Here is a 15,028-nt window from a genome sequence, read left to right on the forward strand (position 1 = left end):
GAAGAAGAGGTCTATGTGCAGCAGCCAAAAGGATATGAAGTAGAAGGTGAAGAGGACAAGGTTTACAAGCTTCACAAAGCCTTGTATGGGTTAAAACAGGCACCTAGAGCCTGGTTTAGCCGAGTTGAAGAATACTTCTCAAATGAGGGATTCGAGAAGTCTCCAAATGAAGAAACCCTGTTTCGCAAGATCAACAAACACGATAACATTCTGATTGTTAGTGTTTATGTCGATGACTTAATCTATACTGGTGATAATAAAGTCATGATGAAGGAGTTTAAGTTATCTATGGAGGAGGAGTTCGACATGTCTGATCTTGGGAAGATGAGATACTTCTTGGGAATTGAGGTGTTCCAAACTCCACAAGGGATTCACATCTCACAAGCTAAGTATGCTTTGGAAGTCCTAAGACGCTTTGAAATGGAGAATAGCAGAGCTGTACGCAGTCCAATAGTGCCAGGAAGCAAATTCGACATGGATAAAGCTGGTGAACGAGTTGATGAAACTCTCTACAAGCAGATCATCGGAAGTCTGATGTATCTCACCACAACGAGACCAGACCTGCAGTTTGTAGTGAGCTTGCTAAGCCGCTACATGTCTGAACCTACGACTCTGCATTTACAAGGAGCTAAGAGGGTCTTGAGGTACGTAAGAGGAACTGTGAATTTTGGGATTTGGTACAAAGGAGGAGGAGCAGGAGAGTTATCAGTTTACACTGATAGTGACTTTGCGGGAGATATCGACAGTAGAAAGAGCACCTCTGGGTATGCATTTTTGATGGACAACGCAGCAGTGGCATGGTTGTCCAAGAAGTAGCCGATCGTAACTCTCTCTACTACAGAAGCAGAGTATGTTGCAGCATCCGTGTGTGCCAGTCAAGTCATATGGTTCAAGAGAATCTTGGAAGAATTGGGTCATGAAGCTGAGGAGAGCACTGCAATTATGTGCGATAACACATCAACAATCAAGCTCTCGAAAAACCCTGTTTTTCATGGGAGGTGTAAACACATTGGAGTAAGGTTTCACTTCCTACGAGACTTAGTTAAGGATGGTGTGATACATTTGGTGCATTGCGGATCACAGGAGCAGGTTGCAGACATTTTTACCAAGCCGTTGAACCAGGAGACATTTGAAAGGTTGAGGAGCAAGCTTGGAGTCTGTTCAGTCACGGATAAGCTAAGCTAAGTTTCACTGAGCTTAGTTTAGGGAGGGTTTGTTGGCGCGAGTCTGTTTGAAGTAGTCTAAGCATCTTTGTGTTTGAATAATTAGACGTGCTCAGTCACAGTCAAAGACCGATTGTTACGGTCAAGTTTGTTGCACTTCTTCCACTTTCCAATGTCCGTAGTTGTAGGAGCAGAGTCTCCACGTTTTTCATCTTTCTGTTATGTATAAGGCTATTTAAAGCCTAGTAGAACTAATGAATAAACACAGTTCTCGCATCCAAGTCTGAAAGAGCATTTGATCATTACAAAAAAAGGGTTAAGAGAGTCAAGTCTAATAACTGTCTCTCAGCTTGTCAAAACATTCTTTACAATTACTCCACAACTAATTTATTTTTTTCTTTGCAAAACTCCATAAATAGTTTAGTCTATGATTGTGAAGAGAGTTTACATTGTAAAATAAAAAAAGGAAAAGTATAGGAAATTTGGTGTCCACTAACCAATAAAGCTTTTAAGACAAAAATAATTCAATCCACCAATACTGAAGTTGTTTAAATCTTTAACAATCCCAATCTTCTTTTTTTCCCATATGATTACTCTCTCTGTCTCTCTCCTTCGTGTTCTCTCTCCGAGCCACATACCGACACTTAACTGTTGACCCCAAGTCCCTTCTTCTTTCTTCTTTATCATATCATGCAACCTTCAAGAACAGAAGTTCAATTTTTCGAAACAGGGGCGACCATGAAGCAGACGAAGAAGAGTAGTAATCTCTCAATCTTCGTAATCGTCTTCTTCCTTCTCCTCTTCGGGATCTTCATGTACAATGACAACCTCAAATCCTCCTTTGCTGACTTCTCTTTCTCAACAACCTCCACGAGACTAAAGAATGTTCAAGAATCGATCAAGAACGTGCCACTGGAGGAGTGCGATCTCTTCACCGGTGAGTGGGTGTTCGACAACAAGACACATCCACTGTACAAAGAGGAAGAGTGTGAGTTCTTGACGGAACAAGTGACTTGCTTAAGAAACGGAAGAAAAGATTCTTTGTATCAGAACTGGAGATGGCAACCTAGAGACTGTTCTTTACCAAAGTAAAGTTACCTTTGTTTCACGATGCTCTGTTTGATTAAAATTTCTGGTTTGATTGAATAGGTTTTTTCAATAATTGTGTGTGCTTTTATGATTGGTTTGATTGAAAGATTCAAAGCAAAAGTGTTGCTAGAGAAGCTGAGGAACAAGAGATTGATGTTTGTCGGTGACTCGCTTAACCGGAACCAATGGGAATCAATGGTTTGTTTGGTTCAATCTGTGATTCCTCCCGGTAGAAAGAGCTTAAACCAGACCGGTTCTCTCACCGTTTTCCAAATCCAGGTAATCCTAATTAATATACACTTGTGTGACACTGACGCTAATGACATTATTTTACAATTTCTTACTTTTTTTGAGATACGCAAAATTGATTTTTTTTTTAAATATAAAAATAGGACTATAATGCAACGGTGGAGTTCTATTGGGCGCCATTTTTGGTGGAATCGAATTCGGACGATCCGAAGATGCACAGTGTAATCGACCGTGTAATAATGCCTGAGTCTATCGAGAAGCATGGAGTCAACTGGAAAGGCGTTGACTTTCTTGTCTTCAATAGTTACATTTGGTGGATGAACACTGTCTCCATCAAAGTCCTGTAAGTAGTAGTATACACTAAATAATACACACACACTTGATGTAATGAATGGCTGAGGATTGACGATTGTGGTGATGAAAACAGACGTGGATCGTTCGATGATGGGGACACAGAGTATGATGAGATCAAACGGCCAATAGCGTACAAGAGGATGTTGAGGACATTTGGAGATTGGGTGGACCATAACATTGATCCTTTAAGTACAACTGTTTTCTTCATGAGCATGTCTCCTCTTCACATCAAGTAATCACTTTCTCCCATCCACAAAACTCCTTTTTATCTAATAATGGTTATATTTGATTGTTATTTGTGTTCTGTTTTTAGGAGCTTAGATTGGGATAATCCTGACGGTATAAAGTGTGCTTTAGAGACAACACCGATCTCAAACATGTCTTTCATCGTAAACACGGACCACCTTCAGTATTCTGAAGTGGGGACAGATTACAGACTGTTTTCGGCTGTGGAAAACGTCACACGGTCTCTCAAAGTTCCAATTCATTTCCTCAACATCACGGCATTGTCCGAGTATCGTAAAGATGCACATACTTCGGTTTACACGATCAAGCAAGGTAAATTGCTGACGAGGGAGCAGCAAGCCGATCCAGACAATTTTGCTGATTGCATCCATTGGTGCTTACCGGGCCTCCCTGATACTTGGAATGAGTTTCTCTATACACACATTGTTTTTCAAAGATGAAATTATTTGGATTCTTTGAGCCTCTTTTTTTTTGGTTATTTCGAAATTCTTGTGATGTATATAGTGAGAGCCAAGTGTGCTATAGATTGTTTTGTGAATTAGGCTAATTTTTTTGTTGAATAAAGTGTACATTTACACAGGGAACATGAATATTATAGTTACAATACATGACAAGATTAGTAGGTGTGTTTTATCAGCTCCATGATTGTAAAATATGTTGAATTAGTTGAAGTTAATAAACCAACTACGACCCAACAGTCATAGTTGTCATACAATTATTCTCATATCTCCAGAAACCAAACATAACGATATGAAACAAATCGATGGCAGAGCTAGGAAAAGTTACCTTCCTCTGCTCTACTTTGCAGTCATTCTTCTTCCTGTGTTCCTTCTCGGATGCTATCTGTACAACGAGAAGCAGCTGAGGATTGGCCAGTTTCAGGAATTCAAGACACATAACATGCAAGAACACATCAGTCCACCACAACAAAGCAAAGAAGATAAAGACAAGAAGACTGACCTGGTTCCATTGGAGATCTGTGATGTTTTCACTGGTAAATGGGTTCTTGATAACGTCACGCATCCTTTATACAAAGAAGATGAATGTGAGTTTCTCTCAGAATGGGTGGCATGTACGAGAAACGGGAGGCCAGACTCTAAGTACCAGAAATGGAGATGGCAGCCTCGAGATTGCTCTCTGCCAAGGTCATTTCCACCTTTCTGAGAACAAAGATAAGCAGAATGATTAAACACTCTACTTCTCTCAATAGAATTTCTTTCTTTGGTGTTCTAGGTTTGACGGAAAGGTGCTGCTAGAAAAACTCAGGGGGAAGAAACTGATGTTCGTTGGTGATTCAATACATTACAATCAGTGGCAATCCATGGTTTGTATGGTTCAATCCGTGATTCCCTCAGGAAACAAGACCTTAAAACACACAGCACAAATGTCCATCTTCAACATAAAGGTCTTTAAGACTATATCTTATATGCACAAAAAGATAATAATCCAAGACTTACCTTCACTAGTAATTTGAATGAATTTGTAGGAGGAGTACAATACAACCATAGCATTTTACTGGGCACCTTTCCTAGTCGAATCAAACGCTGATCCTCCAGACAAGCGAGACGGGAAGACAGAACCAGTAATCATGCCGCAATCAATCTCGAAACATGGTGAGAACTGGAAATACGCAGACTACCTTGTATTCAACACATACATATGGTGGACTAGACATTCCAAGATCAAAACTCTGTAAGTGATAGATAGTCTCTAGCTCACTCTCTCTACCATGTTCCAAACTTTCAAATTTGCCAATCTTGATAAAAAGCTTTCTACTTTGATGCTGCTTAAAAGAAAACAAGGATCTTTCCGCAAAAACGACTCAAAAGAAGACTATGAAGAAACCGGAATCTATATTGGATACAAACAAGTGTTATCAACATGGACAAACTGGCTAAAACAAAACATTAACCCAAATCAAACATCTATCTTCTTCAGCAGCATGTCACCAACTCATATCAGGTACTATATAAATCATCAACCCCCACCCTCATAACAAAAAAAAAATCAAAACTTTGCAAAAGACTGATCCTTTTTTTCAATTTGCAAACAGGAGTTCAGATTGGGGATCCAATGAAGGAAGCAAATGTGAAAGAGAGACAGAGCCAATACTAAACATGTCAAGAAGACCAATAGATGTTGGAACAAATCGAAGACTTTACGAAATCGCAGTGAATGCGACTAAATCAACAACAGTGCCGATACGTTTCCTCGACATAACGAAGATGTCAGAGTATAGAAAAGATGGGCATACCTCATTTTATGGTTCTAGAACTGGGAAGCTCATAACAACGGAGCAGAGATTGGATCCGAGAACTTTTGCTGATTGTTATCATTGGTGTCTTCCGGGATTGCCTGATACATGGAATGAGTTGCTCTCTCTGTATATTATCTACAAAAGTTAATATTTTTTTCAATTGAAATGTGAGAATTTGCTAAAACACCAGATCCCGACAAAAGTAACCGGAGAAGATGGGAGAACGACGGCGAAGAGATCAAGAGATAACTCTCCGAACCGGTTAGTTAATAACCAACTAACCGGTTTTAATAAAGGGGAAAATCGGTTTAGTCCTGAGTAAGACTTCTGCTGAACTGGTTGAGTATTTTTTTTTCATACTACTCTGGTCAGCAAACGTTATCGGGGATAGTCAACATTTGCGGTTACGCATTTAAATACCAAACCATAGAAACCGTTTATGTGTGATTTCTACGACGCATTAAACTGTTCAGGAAAACAAAATTGAACGTTTCTTATTTTTTCCTAAAAGAGAAGTTTTCTTATCCAAAAAAGTTTGTGACAATCTTCTTTATCCATTTAATAACATTGAAATATTGACACTTACATTTAAAATTATTTCAATGCATACTGTCACCACAATTTGACAAATTCTAGTCGCAAATAGACCTAAGAATTTGTGTCTTTCTTTTTCTTTCAAATAAAGAAAAAGAGCACAACTTGTAGTTTTCTTTCGAAGTTTCATATTTCTCACTTTCAACTGGCACTAGTACCTATGTTGAGTATCCCACAATCTTTAACTTACTATTAAAGACGAGACAAAACATTGGCTACCGGAAAACAAACGAAACAACTTTTACGTAGACGAAAAAGTACACATGGCCATCATCATCCCGCAAAATAAACAAAGAACTTACGTACGACAGGAAACTAAACATAACGTACGTATAACTAGATGGAAAGTTTATAAACCGGATTATAATATTACAACCGTGGGAAGCTTCGATTTAATTAGGTCTTGGTCCTGAATTTGGATTCGTCTATCTCGACTCCTTCATCCTCAGCGTTTTCCCCACCAGGCTTGTCTCCAGTGCTAAGTCCGCCTTTGCGTCCCATCTCCTGATATCCTTCAGTTCCTAACTGCTCCTTCCGAGTTTTCCCTCCTCGGCTCCTCCCTTCATGAATTAATAGGATTCCACGAACATTATAATATCATGACTATACTTCATATACATACAAAGAAAATATTAAATAGAGGAGATAGAAAGACCTTCAGCGAGATGTTGTTGAGCTTCGAAGCTTTTGCCTCCGGTGCCACCTGGTACAACAGTCTCTCCCTTCTTTGCCCTCTCGTCCAGCTGCTTCTTCTCTTGATGAGACGCCATTGCACTATACTTACTTAAAAACACAAGTTTATTTAAACGCTAGAAAAACCAAACAAACTCGCAAGGACTTTGATGATGATGATAGGAAGAAAGGCTCGAGGAGCTTGATCTATAAATAGGGTTTCGATTTTTTTTTGGAGGTCGTTTTGCTTGTGTTGCAACGTAGATATTCGACGTGGTGAATCAGGGACAATCGGTACGTCATACGTGTGCTCTTCTTTGCTGCTGACATGCCACGAGTCTGTATTTATTAGCTGACGTATACTTTGAACGTGATAGTGCCGTGCTTCTTCGCCGCGTGGCCTATAACTATACCCCCGATGTTATTTTTATTTATTCATATTCATAAATTCTTTCAATCATTTGACTATACTGTATGAAAGTAAATATGAGCACCTGCAGAAGAACTTGATAACCTTGACGTATATGGACAGGACAATGGATGGGTTTCATGATTGGAACGCTAGGAGTCGATCGTTGAATTTGTGCCTTGTGGTTAGGTGTACGTATAAATTGTTGGTCAAAACTCGTTGACGTTAGGTGGTCCATTCATCATGTTCAGTTCCCGATCAAATTGATTAGATACGTTCATAGAGTTCAATCAAATTCATATGCAAATTTTCCCTTTTAAAAATAATATTTAAATTTGAAGGCGCAGTCTTATTTTTGAAAAATGAAAAAATAAATGAAAGAGAGAATATTTTTGTCAACTTCAAAAGGGTTGAATCTTAATTCAAGAATCTAACAACTAAATCTTTTTTTTTCTTAAATCTTTGATTTTGCAACACCTTATTCCTTTCGGTCATTTTTATTCAATAAGATGAACTTGCACGTTAGAAGTTGATCCGAACCATGCAATCAAATTTTCTAAGGAAATTTAAACATTTTGCTTGCAATAGTAGGTAGTCAATAAAGGATTATTAGTGATTTTAAAAACAATCGACCAATACTTTTTTTGTGCTTGTGTGTCTTGTACACATTTAGAAATTAGAATGATAGAGATTCTAATATGACTGCATACATGAAAGAGTAAGGAACAACTTGTATTTAACTGATTTTCTGTGGCATTCCCTATTGCTTGTAGCATATTTTGATGTAAATAAGTAAATTTAGCTTGTCTCAAACGGTTAACAATGTCTATTAGCTAAACGTTTTAGTGTTGTATTGTGAAAAAAAAAACTATAATTTGCCAAGTCAAAAAAGGGAAGTTAATTACTTGTGTTCCTATGACGAGTTAGGGTCAATTGTTCCCCCACACCAAATCCATCTATACATCATTAATACGAGCACACTTGCGTAGCAGCGTCTGATATGATGCCTTAAGTTGATTAAAAGAAAAGAACAATTGTTCCTCTTTCCTTAAAATGAATACAATACATTTTGCCAGGTCTACAGAAAATAATTGACTTTTTCTTATGACGTTTGAAAACTTTTCAGGATGAATTAATATTACAACCTTTATAAATAAATTCACGAAGCAATTTTGCAATAGACTAAAACAAACAAACTATAATATCTATTTAAGTATCATTTATATAAATACCAACACTCCTAAAGTACCATCCTATCAAACGTTTTGGAACCATTAGTTTACTTTTTCATATTTTTAAAAACTGAATTATCATCTATATACAGACTAACATTGACCAGATTATTATAAGTTTTCTACTTTCGAATTAAATTCAGTAATGAATGCAAAAATACTATACTGTATTAAGTTACAAGATTCTAATAAATCTGATACATGCATAATTGATCAGAGGTTTGGTATCAAGACCAGAATTGACTAGTTCCCTCATTCTTAGTACTAGTGGATCCTCGAAATATTTCACTTGACCGTAATAATTTTAAAATCAAGAAATGACACCGACGTCGTATTCAATGGACGGCAGCACAAAATATAGTTCACCACCACCGTTTAAAGTATAAAATATCACGTGATCAATCACCGAGTCCAACCTTCTCCTATTCAAATGTACACAAATCTCGTTAAGGCAATTTAATAAAAGCCAAAGAAAATGATAGAGACGAATGGGTTAATTTGGGCACCGACGTGAATTTGACTAAATTACGAGAGAGAGAGAGAGAGAGAGACTTGGTCGCGAAGGTGTTAATTAGCATGCAAGAGAGAGAAATAATCTTCGTTGACCATTGACCGAAAAACTTAGTCATATATAAAAATCCAAACCAACCGCCCACTATTATTCCCCTATTCACAAGTTCTTTGCTTCCCTCAGACGTAAACAACAAGAAATTATAAAAAAGCAACACACCAAGAACAACATTTATAAGAACAAGAAAAAAAAGAACCCTATTTTATTTTATTTTCGTATATGCAACTCTCTAGGAATCCGATCAAACAAACGAGAAACGGAGAGAAGGAGAAACACACCGACGATTTCAAGATGAAGAGATCTGTAGTCATGGCTCCGGAATCTCCCGTGTTCTTCCCACCTCCGCTTGTTTTCTCTCCTACGTCTGTCAGAACGCCGTCGTCTTCTCCTCGTTCAACACCACCGAAGCTGACGATGGTTGCTTGTCCTCCAAGGAAGCCTAGGGAGACTACGACCAATACTAATTCGGGTTCGGATCTTGAAACAGTGTTGAAAAGGAAACGGCCACCGATGCTTGACTTAACAGCGGCTCCTGCGGTTGTGTCATGGTGCAGTACGACGAGAGAGACGTCGGAGAGAGGCGTGGAGGTTGTTGAAGCAGAGGAAGATGGATACTACTCTGTATATTGTAAGAGAGGAAGACGCGGACCAATGGAAGACCGGTATGTCGCGGAGGTTGATCAAGACGACGACGGAGCTTATAAAAACGCTTTCTTTGGGGTATTTGATGGTCACGGTGGACCCAAGGCGGCGGAGTTCGCGGCGATGAATCTCCGGAACAATATCGAGGCGGCCATGGCAGCAGCGAGATCAGGAGGAGAATTTTGGTCGATGGAAAGAGCAATAAGGGAAGGTTACATTAAAACGGATGAGGATTTCTTGAAAGAAGGTTCGAGAGGAGGGACATGTTGTGTAACTGCTCTGATATCAAAAGGCGAGCTCGCGGTTTCGAATGCAGGAGACTGTCGGGCTGTTATGAGTCGTGGTGGAACCGCTGAAGCTCTCACTTCCGATCACAATCCTTCTCAAGCAAATGAGCTCAAACGGATTGAAGCACTGGTGAGTTTTATCTTTATATATGCATTTGATTTTGGTTAGTAGCATTGCATAATTGTGGAACTACATTAAGAATATTATTTTTTCATTAAATTATTGGAATCACTAAATGTATATATGAATGGAAAACGCAATTCCATAAAAAATTCGGTTGATAAATATTTGCAAATTTGAGAATCATTCTACCATGCATTTTGCGTTCAAATTATGTTTTAGTGCGGTTTGGTTTATTCTGTGTTTGATTGGGTCTGGTTTACTTACTTACTTGTGTGTGTGTGTGTGTGTAGGGTGGTTATGTTGACTGCTGCAATGGCGTTTGGAGAATTCAAGGGACACTAGCAGTCTCACGAGGAATTGGAGACCGGTATCTCAAGGAGTGGGTAATAGCCGAACCGGAAACCAGAACATTACGGATTAAACCGGAGTTTGAGTTCTTGATCTTAGCATCTGACGGCCTGTGGGACAAGGTAAGCATAACAAGAAATGAATGTTTATAAAGTTGACTATCTCTTTTTGGTCTATGAACTGAGTGTCAAAACGTTTTTTTTTTGTTTCTGGAACGTTATAGGTAACGAACCAAGAGGCGGTCGATGTGGTTCGATCATACTTCGTAGGCGTAGAGAATCCAAATACACTTTTGGCGTGCAAGAAACTAGCCGAACTATCATTTAAGAGAGGCTCTTTGGATGATATAAGTGTAATCATAATTCAGCTACAACATTTTCTTCCATAATTCATTAACATATACTAGTAGCATTTAGCTAAACTTAATTAATTTCATAATCATGTTTTAAAATTTTGATAATTTTGTTCAGTATTTTTGTAAATAAAGGTTTCAAACATAATTAATTTAGTATTAATACTCTAGAACTACAACCTGTCATATACAATCAACCATATTTGACAAACAAACATATGCATAACCATTATACACAGCATCTATGTCGTTGCTCATCTTACACACAGCTACCCACCTACCTTCCATAAATCGAACATCAACCATACCTGATTTTTTTATTCGCCTGCATACACATGAAATTTTCACATCTCAGCATCATCAAACAAACCACGATAGCAAATCAGATCACATGCTATCAGGTGATATTTGAGCTCTTGTATTGCTTCTTCAAGCGTCTCAACAGTCCGAACCCCCTTAATCCTTTCGCTGATCTTTGCTGCTCACCAAATGAAGGTAATGGATATAGTTTAGAGCAATCAAAGTCACTTCTTAGCTGCTCAAACCGTAACAACGTCATTTTCAGCTAAATTTAATTAATTTCATAATTAAGTCTTAAGATTTTGATCATTTTGATAATATTGTTCAATATTTAGCTAAATTTAATTAATTGCATATTTAGGTCTTAAGATTTTGATCTTTTTGATAATTTTGTTCAGTATTTTTGTAAATAAATGTTTCAAACATAATTAATTTAATATTAATGCTTTTAGACGTAATTAATTTAGTATTAATGCTCTTGGAACCTAATCTTTTGTAATGTTTTCAATGTTGTTTGTGTTTAGTGTTAAAAAAAACACAAATAGACAATCAACATAAGTAACAAAATAAATTGTGAATCATGAGTATGATAGATATATTTTCTAATGATCATATAAGATGAAATGCCTTACAACTCATAAAGCTTTTTGTAGAGATTCATTAACACATATTATTAGCTGAATCTGATTAATTTCATTAGGTCTACATTTATTAATAAATTTTGTTCGGTATTTTACATGTAAATAAAGGTTTTGGACATAATTATTGTTATTTAGGATATCAAGCTCCAAAAAATTTGGCATACGATTTGCTTCCGATAATATGAAGTTGGACCATTTAACCATTTTGACAATGTGAGACAAAATTAATATATCCATTCCATGATTATCATCACTTAGTGTACAATTTGTACTAAGTGACACAAATGAGATTTTTTTAATGGTATTTCACAAATGAAAAGATCATATTATAATTGTGGTTGAATTACTTTTTTTTTTTTTTAATCGATATTCAAACTTAATTGTAATAGCAAATCTAATACTGTTTTACCTAATTGTAATACCATATTAGCAGTATAATGATTTTTTTTTTGTGTGTTTTTTTACATCATATCAGACTACATACAATTCTACAATGAAATCTCCAATAAATAGCATTATCATCAACAAAAATTGCAATGTATGAAAAATACTTTAATTTTAGCATATAGCCATTAAAATTGATCAACCATTTAGACCAAGAAATTTTCACATTTACTATTTATTAAATTATAGTAATAGTCTCTTAGAAATATCGTTTGGATTATTTAAACATATATTTTTCCTAAGATTATTTAAATATATATATATTTTTTTTGTCGGCCAATTTTCCATTAGAATAAAAATATTTTACAATGTTTAGAGTTACATCTATTGAACCCAAGAGATAACATAAGAAAAACTCTTTGTTCTAGCTTCCCTAGCTAAAGTATCAGCTATTACATATATTTTTATTTTTTATTAATCAATTGGAATTTTTGAAAATATATATACACATTATCCTTTTGTTGAATGAAGGTTTTAAAAGCCCATTAATAATTTGGGCCATAAATAAAGGTTTAGTCAGTGAGAAGGCGTTCGTCCGACTCAAACTTCTATTCGTTTAGTCGTCTGTTTCAGACTAAACCCTAAGAAAAAAAATGGCGGACGGTGACGGCGGCGCGACCACCACCGTCGCTCTAAGAATCCCTCCTAGTCACAACCGTTGCGATTTAATCAAAGAGGGTGTATTAGACTCAATCAGCTATCTCCCTGATGAGATCCTCCAACATATCCTCTCTTTTATTCCGACCAGATTCGCCATCAGAACCACAGTCTTGTCCAGACGTTGGAGGCACGTATGGTCCAATACACCTTGTCTCTCCTTCGATATACATAAACTGAACGCTGATTCGATCAACAAAACCCTAGATTGCTACAGGGCTCAAAGGATGATGAGCTTAATGCTCTATACCAGCGTGTTCGACAATCTTGATTGCATTGACAGATGGATAGAGTTTGCCGTGTCCAGGAAGGTACAGGATCTGTCGCTAAAAATCATTCCTCGTATCTCTTACACTTCTTACGTGATTCCTGATTCGTTCTACACCAACTCTTCGCTAAAAGAACTCAGCCTTGAGTTAAGTTTGGATATTTTGATTCCGAGATGCCCCGTTTCTTGGACGTCACTTAAGAGCCTTTCATTGAATTCTCGTAACCTCTCTGATGAATCCGTTGCTAACATTTTATCCGGTTGTCCGGTTCTTGAATCCTTAACGTTTTCTTTCTGCCATGAACTGAGAGTTCTTGGATGTACATCGCAATAGTTCTGGTGCAGGGCCAACTCAGATTGTGGCACCACATATCCATGTTCTCGCTCTCAAGTTGACGAATGCGTTGCCGTGTTTTTTAGTTGATGTCTCGTCTTTAAAAGAAGCTAAGCTAGAGATAAGCTTTTGTAAAGGTGAAAACCTCAATGCTGGGGCTCTTCAATCCATGGCTCTAGAGATGTTAGAGAAGTTGCAGGATGTAGAGAAGCTTATTCTTAGGGAAAACTTTCTTAAGGTTTGTTTCTTAAGTATTAGTTAATACTTTTCATTAGGCTTTAGTTTTTAAATAAGTCTATTGTTGTCTGCACGCTAGATAGATGTGAGCGTTCTTGGTATTCACTATTTTTGTCTTTGCTTTTTGTTAGATTTTATCTCGTGCAGAGCTCCGAGATGTTCCTTTCCCCAAGTTCATGGTCAAAGATTTGATACTTGTGACAAGGATCTCTCACTATGTAATTCCTGGTATAGTGAGGTTGCTACAAAACTCTCCCCACTTAAAGAAGCTAACAGTACACACAATGAATATTCGCAATCGCAGCAGCATACTGGTATGTTCACAATTACCCTCTTTTATTTCCCCTTCACCATTCAAAACTATTGCCTAGTTTTGAATAATCAAATTAAGAACCATATCCTCTCACTTTGTGTTTGTATAATCCGAGATATTGACAATATGTACAGGAGAGCTTCCTTGACACATATTGGGATGGATTGAATGTGGATCAACGTTGGAGCTGGGAAGCAAGGGTCTTTAGAAACATTTTCGATAGGAATGTAGAGTCCAATGACGTGGATAAGTTTATGGAGCTTATGCTTAAAACCACGAAGACAGTAGAGAAGATGGTCGTAACTCGTAAGATTGGAACGTTACCTTGAAGGAAGAGATTTTGAAGAATTGCTTCCGATGGTTCCAATGCTTTTCCACCACAACAATGTCTCCATCGTGCTTAGCTCAACCAAACCGAAACAAAGGGTTGTCTTCAATCTTACTGGACCTTTTACTTCTAGATGAAAACTTTTCTCAAAATAGAGTTTGCAGGTGAACTGGAATTGTCTAAACAGTTGAGCGAGTAATCCAGAATAAGCTCATGGTTTTTTCACTAGAAGACTTTTGTAGTGGATCAAATAATATACACATGTTAAACTTAAAGTCACGCCTCTTTACATTGTCTAATGCATTTGCATATATCTAACCAAAATGGAAATAAAGCGTGGGCAACGAGGCCAAGACCCAAGAGAGAGTACAAGTATTTAGTATCGTAACCAGTTAACCAAAAATTTAGCATTATAGTCGGCGAAATTAAGGAGGAGAAATGTATTGGGTTTGTAATTGTTTAATTTGGGCTTTTAGAACCCAATAATATTTGTAAGGAGGATACTTGTAAGTTACTGTTTAACACCTAGGTTTACGGAATAATATTGAAAATCAAATTTATGAGTTCATAACTTACGATGGCTGACAACGTCGGAAACGGAGACAGCGCCACCACTTCCTCTGTAAGATGCCCTAGAAATTATTTCGCTCACCGCCGCCGCAAAATCAAACGAGGAAGAGTTCCAAGGGATGATATAGACTTAATCAGCTCTTTGCCTGATGAGATCCTCCAAGTGATCATCTCCTTCATCTCGACCAAGTTGGCAATCACAACTTCCGTCTTGTCCAAAAGATGGAGACATGTATGGTGCGACACACCTTCCCTTTCCTTCTCCGATGACTGTAATCTGGACCCTAGTTCCGTAGACAAAATCCTATCTCTTTTTTTTTTTTTTTTTTTTTTTTTTTTTTTTTTTT

At 37.3% G+C, this 15,028-nt stretch overlaps 6 protein-coding genes across 6 annotated transcripts in view; 5 read left to right on the top strand and 1 right to left on the bottom strand.

The window, feature by feature from the left end:
* On the top strand, positions 1,565-3,707 carry LOC104792870 (protein trichome birefringence-like 28). Its single transcript, XM_010519129.2, has 5 exons — positions 1,565-2,251; positions 2,360-2,531; positions 2,645-2,844; positions 2,929-3,087; positions 3,169-3,707. Exons 1-5 carry the CDS (start codon positions 1,854-1,856, stop codon positions 3,539-3,541), a joined length of 1,302 nt encoding a protein of 433 aa, XP_010517431.1. The 5' UTR covers positions 1,565-1,853; the 3' UTR covers positions 3,542-3,707.
* Positions 3,832-5,730, top strand: LOC104792869 (protein trichome birefringence-like 30). The gene is made up of 5 exons (XM_010519128.2): positions 3,832-4,246; positions 4,335-4,506; positions 4,588-4,793; positions 4,896-5,063; positions 5,155-5,730. The coding sequence occupies exons 1-5, from the start codon at positions 3,852-3,854 to the stop codon at positions 5,504-5,506; spliced, it is 1,293 nt and encodes a 430-aa protein (XP_010517430.1). The 5' UTR covers positions 3,832-3,851; the 3' UTR covers positions 5,507-5,730.
* LOC104792871 (em-like protein GEA6) lies at positions 6,121-6,826 on the bottom strand. The gene is made up of 2 exons (XM_010519130.2): positions 6,608-6,826; positions 6,121-6,512 (listed from the first exon to the last, which is right to left on the bottom strand). Exons 1-2 carry the CDS (start codon positions 6,720-6,722, stop codon positions 6,349-6,351), a joined length of 279 nt encoding a protein of 92 aa, XP_010517432.1. The 5' UTR covers positions 6,723-6,826; the 3' UTR covers positions 6,121-6,348.
* On the top strand, positions 8,948-10,719 carry LOC104792872 (probable protein phosphatase 2C 30). Its single transcript, XM_010519131.1, has 3 exons — positions 8,948-9,895; positions 10,180-10,359; positions 10,461-10,719. The coding sequence occupies exons 1-3, from the start codon at positions 9,056-9,058 to the stop codon at positions 10,623-10,625; spliced, it is 1,185 nt and encodes a 394-aa protein (XP_010517433.1). The 5' UTR covers positions 8,948-9,055; the 3' UTR covers positions 10,626-10,719.
* Positions 12,568-14,112, top strand: LOC104699341 (F-box/LRR-repeat protein At3g03360-like). The gene is made up of 4 exons (XM_019246419.1): positions 12,568-13,140; positions 13,211-13,471; positions 13,602-13,784; positions 13,918-14,112. Exons 1-4 carry the CDS (start codon positions 12,568-12,570, stop codon positions 14,110-14,112), a joined length of 1,212 nt encoding a protein of 403 aa, XP_019101964.1.
* Positions 14,689-15,028, top strand: part of LOC104699342 (F-box/LRR-repeat protein At3g03360-like) — a 1,861-nt gene continuing 1,521 nt past the window's right edge. The window contains exon 1 of the mRNA XM_010414661.1: positions 14,689-14,913. Within this exon, the coding sequence (XP_010412963.1) occupies positions 14,689-14,913 (225 nt within the window). The remainder of the gene's footprint in view (positions 14,914-15,028) is intronic.

This window comes from Camelina sativa, chromosome 6, assembly GCF_000633955.1.
Source record: "Camelina sativa cultivar DH55 chromosome 6, Cs, whole genome shotgun sequence".
Taxonomy (NCBI): domain Eukaryota; kingdom Viridiplantae; phylum Streptophyta; class Magnoliopsida; order Brassicales; family Brassicaceae; genus Camelina; species Camelina sativa.

Excerpts from the sequence above, each read along its gene's own strand:
- LOC104792870 (XM_010519129.2), top strand. The coding sequence starts at position 1,854 with ATGCAACCTTCAAGAACAGAAGTTCAATTTTTCGAAACAGGGGCGACC. Across the intron at positions 2,252-2,359 it reads AGAGACTGTTCTTTACCAAA|ATTCAAAGCAAAAGTGTTGC; the intron begins GTAAAGTTACCT and ends TTTGATTGAAAG. Across the intron at positions 2,845-2,928 it reads ACTGTCTCCATCAAAGTCCT|ACGTGGATCGTTCGATGATG; the intron begins GTAAGTAGTAGT and ends TGATGAAAACAG.
- LOC104792869 (XM_010519128.2), top strand. The coding sequence starts at position 3,852 with ATGAAACAAATCGATGGCAGAGCTAGGAAAAGTTACCTTCCTCTGCTC. Across the intron at positions 4,247-4,334 it reads CGAGATTGCTCTCTGCCAAG|GTTTGACGGAAAGGTGCTGC; the intron begins GTCATTTCCACC and ends TTGGTGTTCTAG. Across the intron at positions 4,507-4,587 it reads TGTCCATCTTCAACATAAAG|GAGGAGTACAATACAACCAT; the intron begins GTCTTTAAGACT and ends ATGAATTTGTAG.
- LOC104792871 (XM_010519130.2), bottom strand. The coding sequence starts at position 6,722 with ATGGCGTCTCATCAAGAGAAGAAGCAGCTGGACGAGAGGGCAAAGAAG. Across the intron at positions 6,513-6,607 it reads TCAACAACATCTCGCTGAAG|GGAGGAGCCGAGGAGGGAAA; the intron begins GTCTTTCTATCT and ends TAATTCATGAAG.
- LOC104792872 (XM_010519131.1), top strand. The coding sequence starts at position 9,056 with ATGCAACTCTCTAGGAATCCGATCAAACAAACGAGAAACGGAGAGAAG. Across the intron at positions 9,896-10,179 it reads TCAAACGGATTGAAGCACTG|GGTGGTTATGTTGACTGCTG; the intron begins GTGAGTTTTATC and ends GTGTGTGTGTAG. Across the intron at positions 10,360-10,460 it reads CTGACGGCCTGTGGGACAAG|GTAACGAACCAAGAGGCGGT; the intron begins GTAAGCATAACA and ends GGAACGTTATAG.
- LOC104699341 (XM_019246419.1), top strand. The coding sequence starts at position 12,568 with ATGGCGGACGGTGACGGCGGCGCGACCACCACCGTCGCTCTAAGAATC. Across the intron at positions 13,472-13,601 it reads TTAGGGAAAACTTTCTTAAG|ATTTTATCTCGTGCAGAGCT; the intron begins GTTTGTTTCTTA and ends GCTTTTTGTTAG. Across the intron at positions 13,785-13,917 it reads GCAATCGCAGCAGCATACTG|GAGAGCTTCCTTGACACATA; the intron begins GTATGTTCACAA and ends CAATATGTACAG.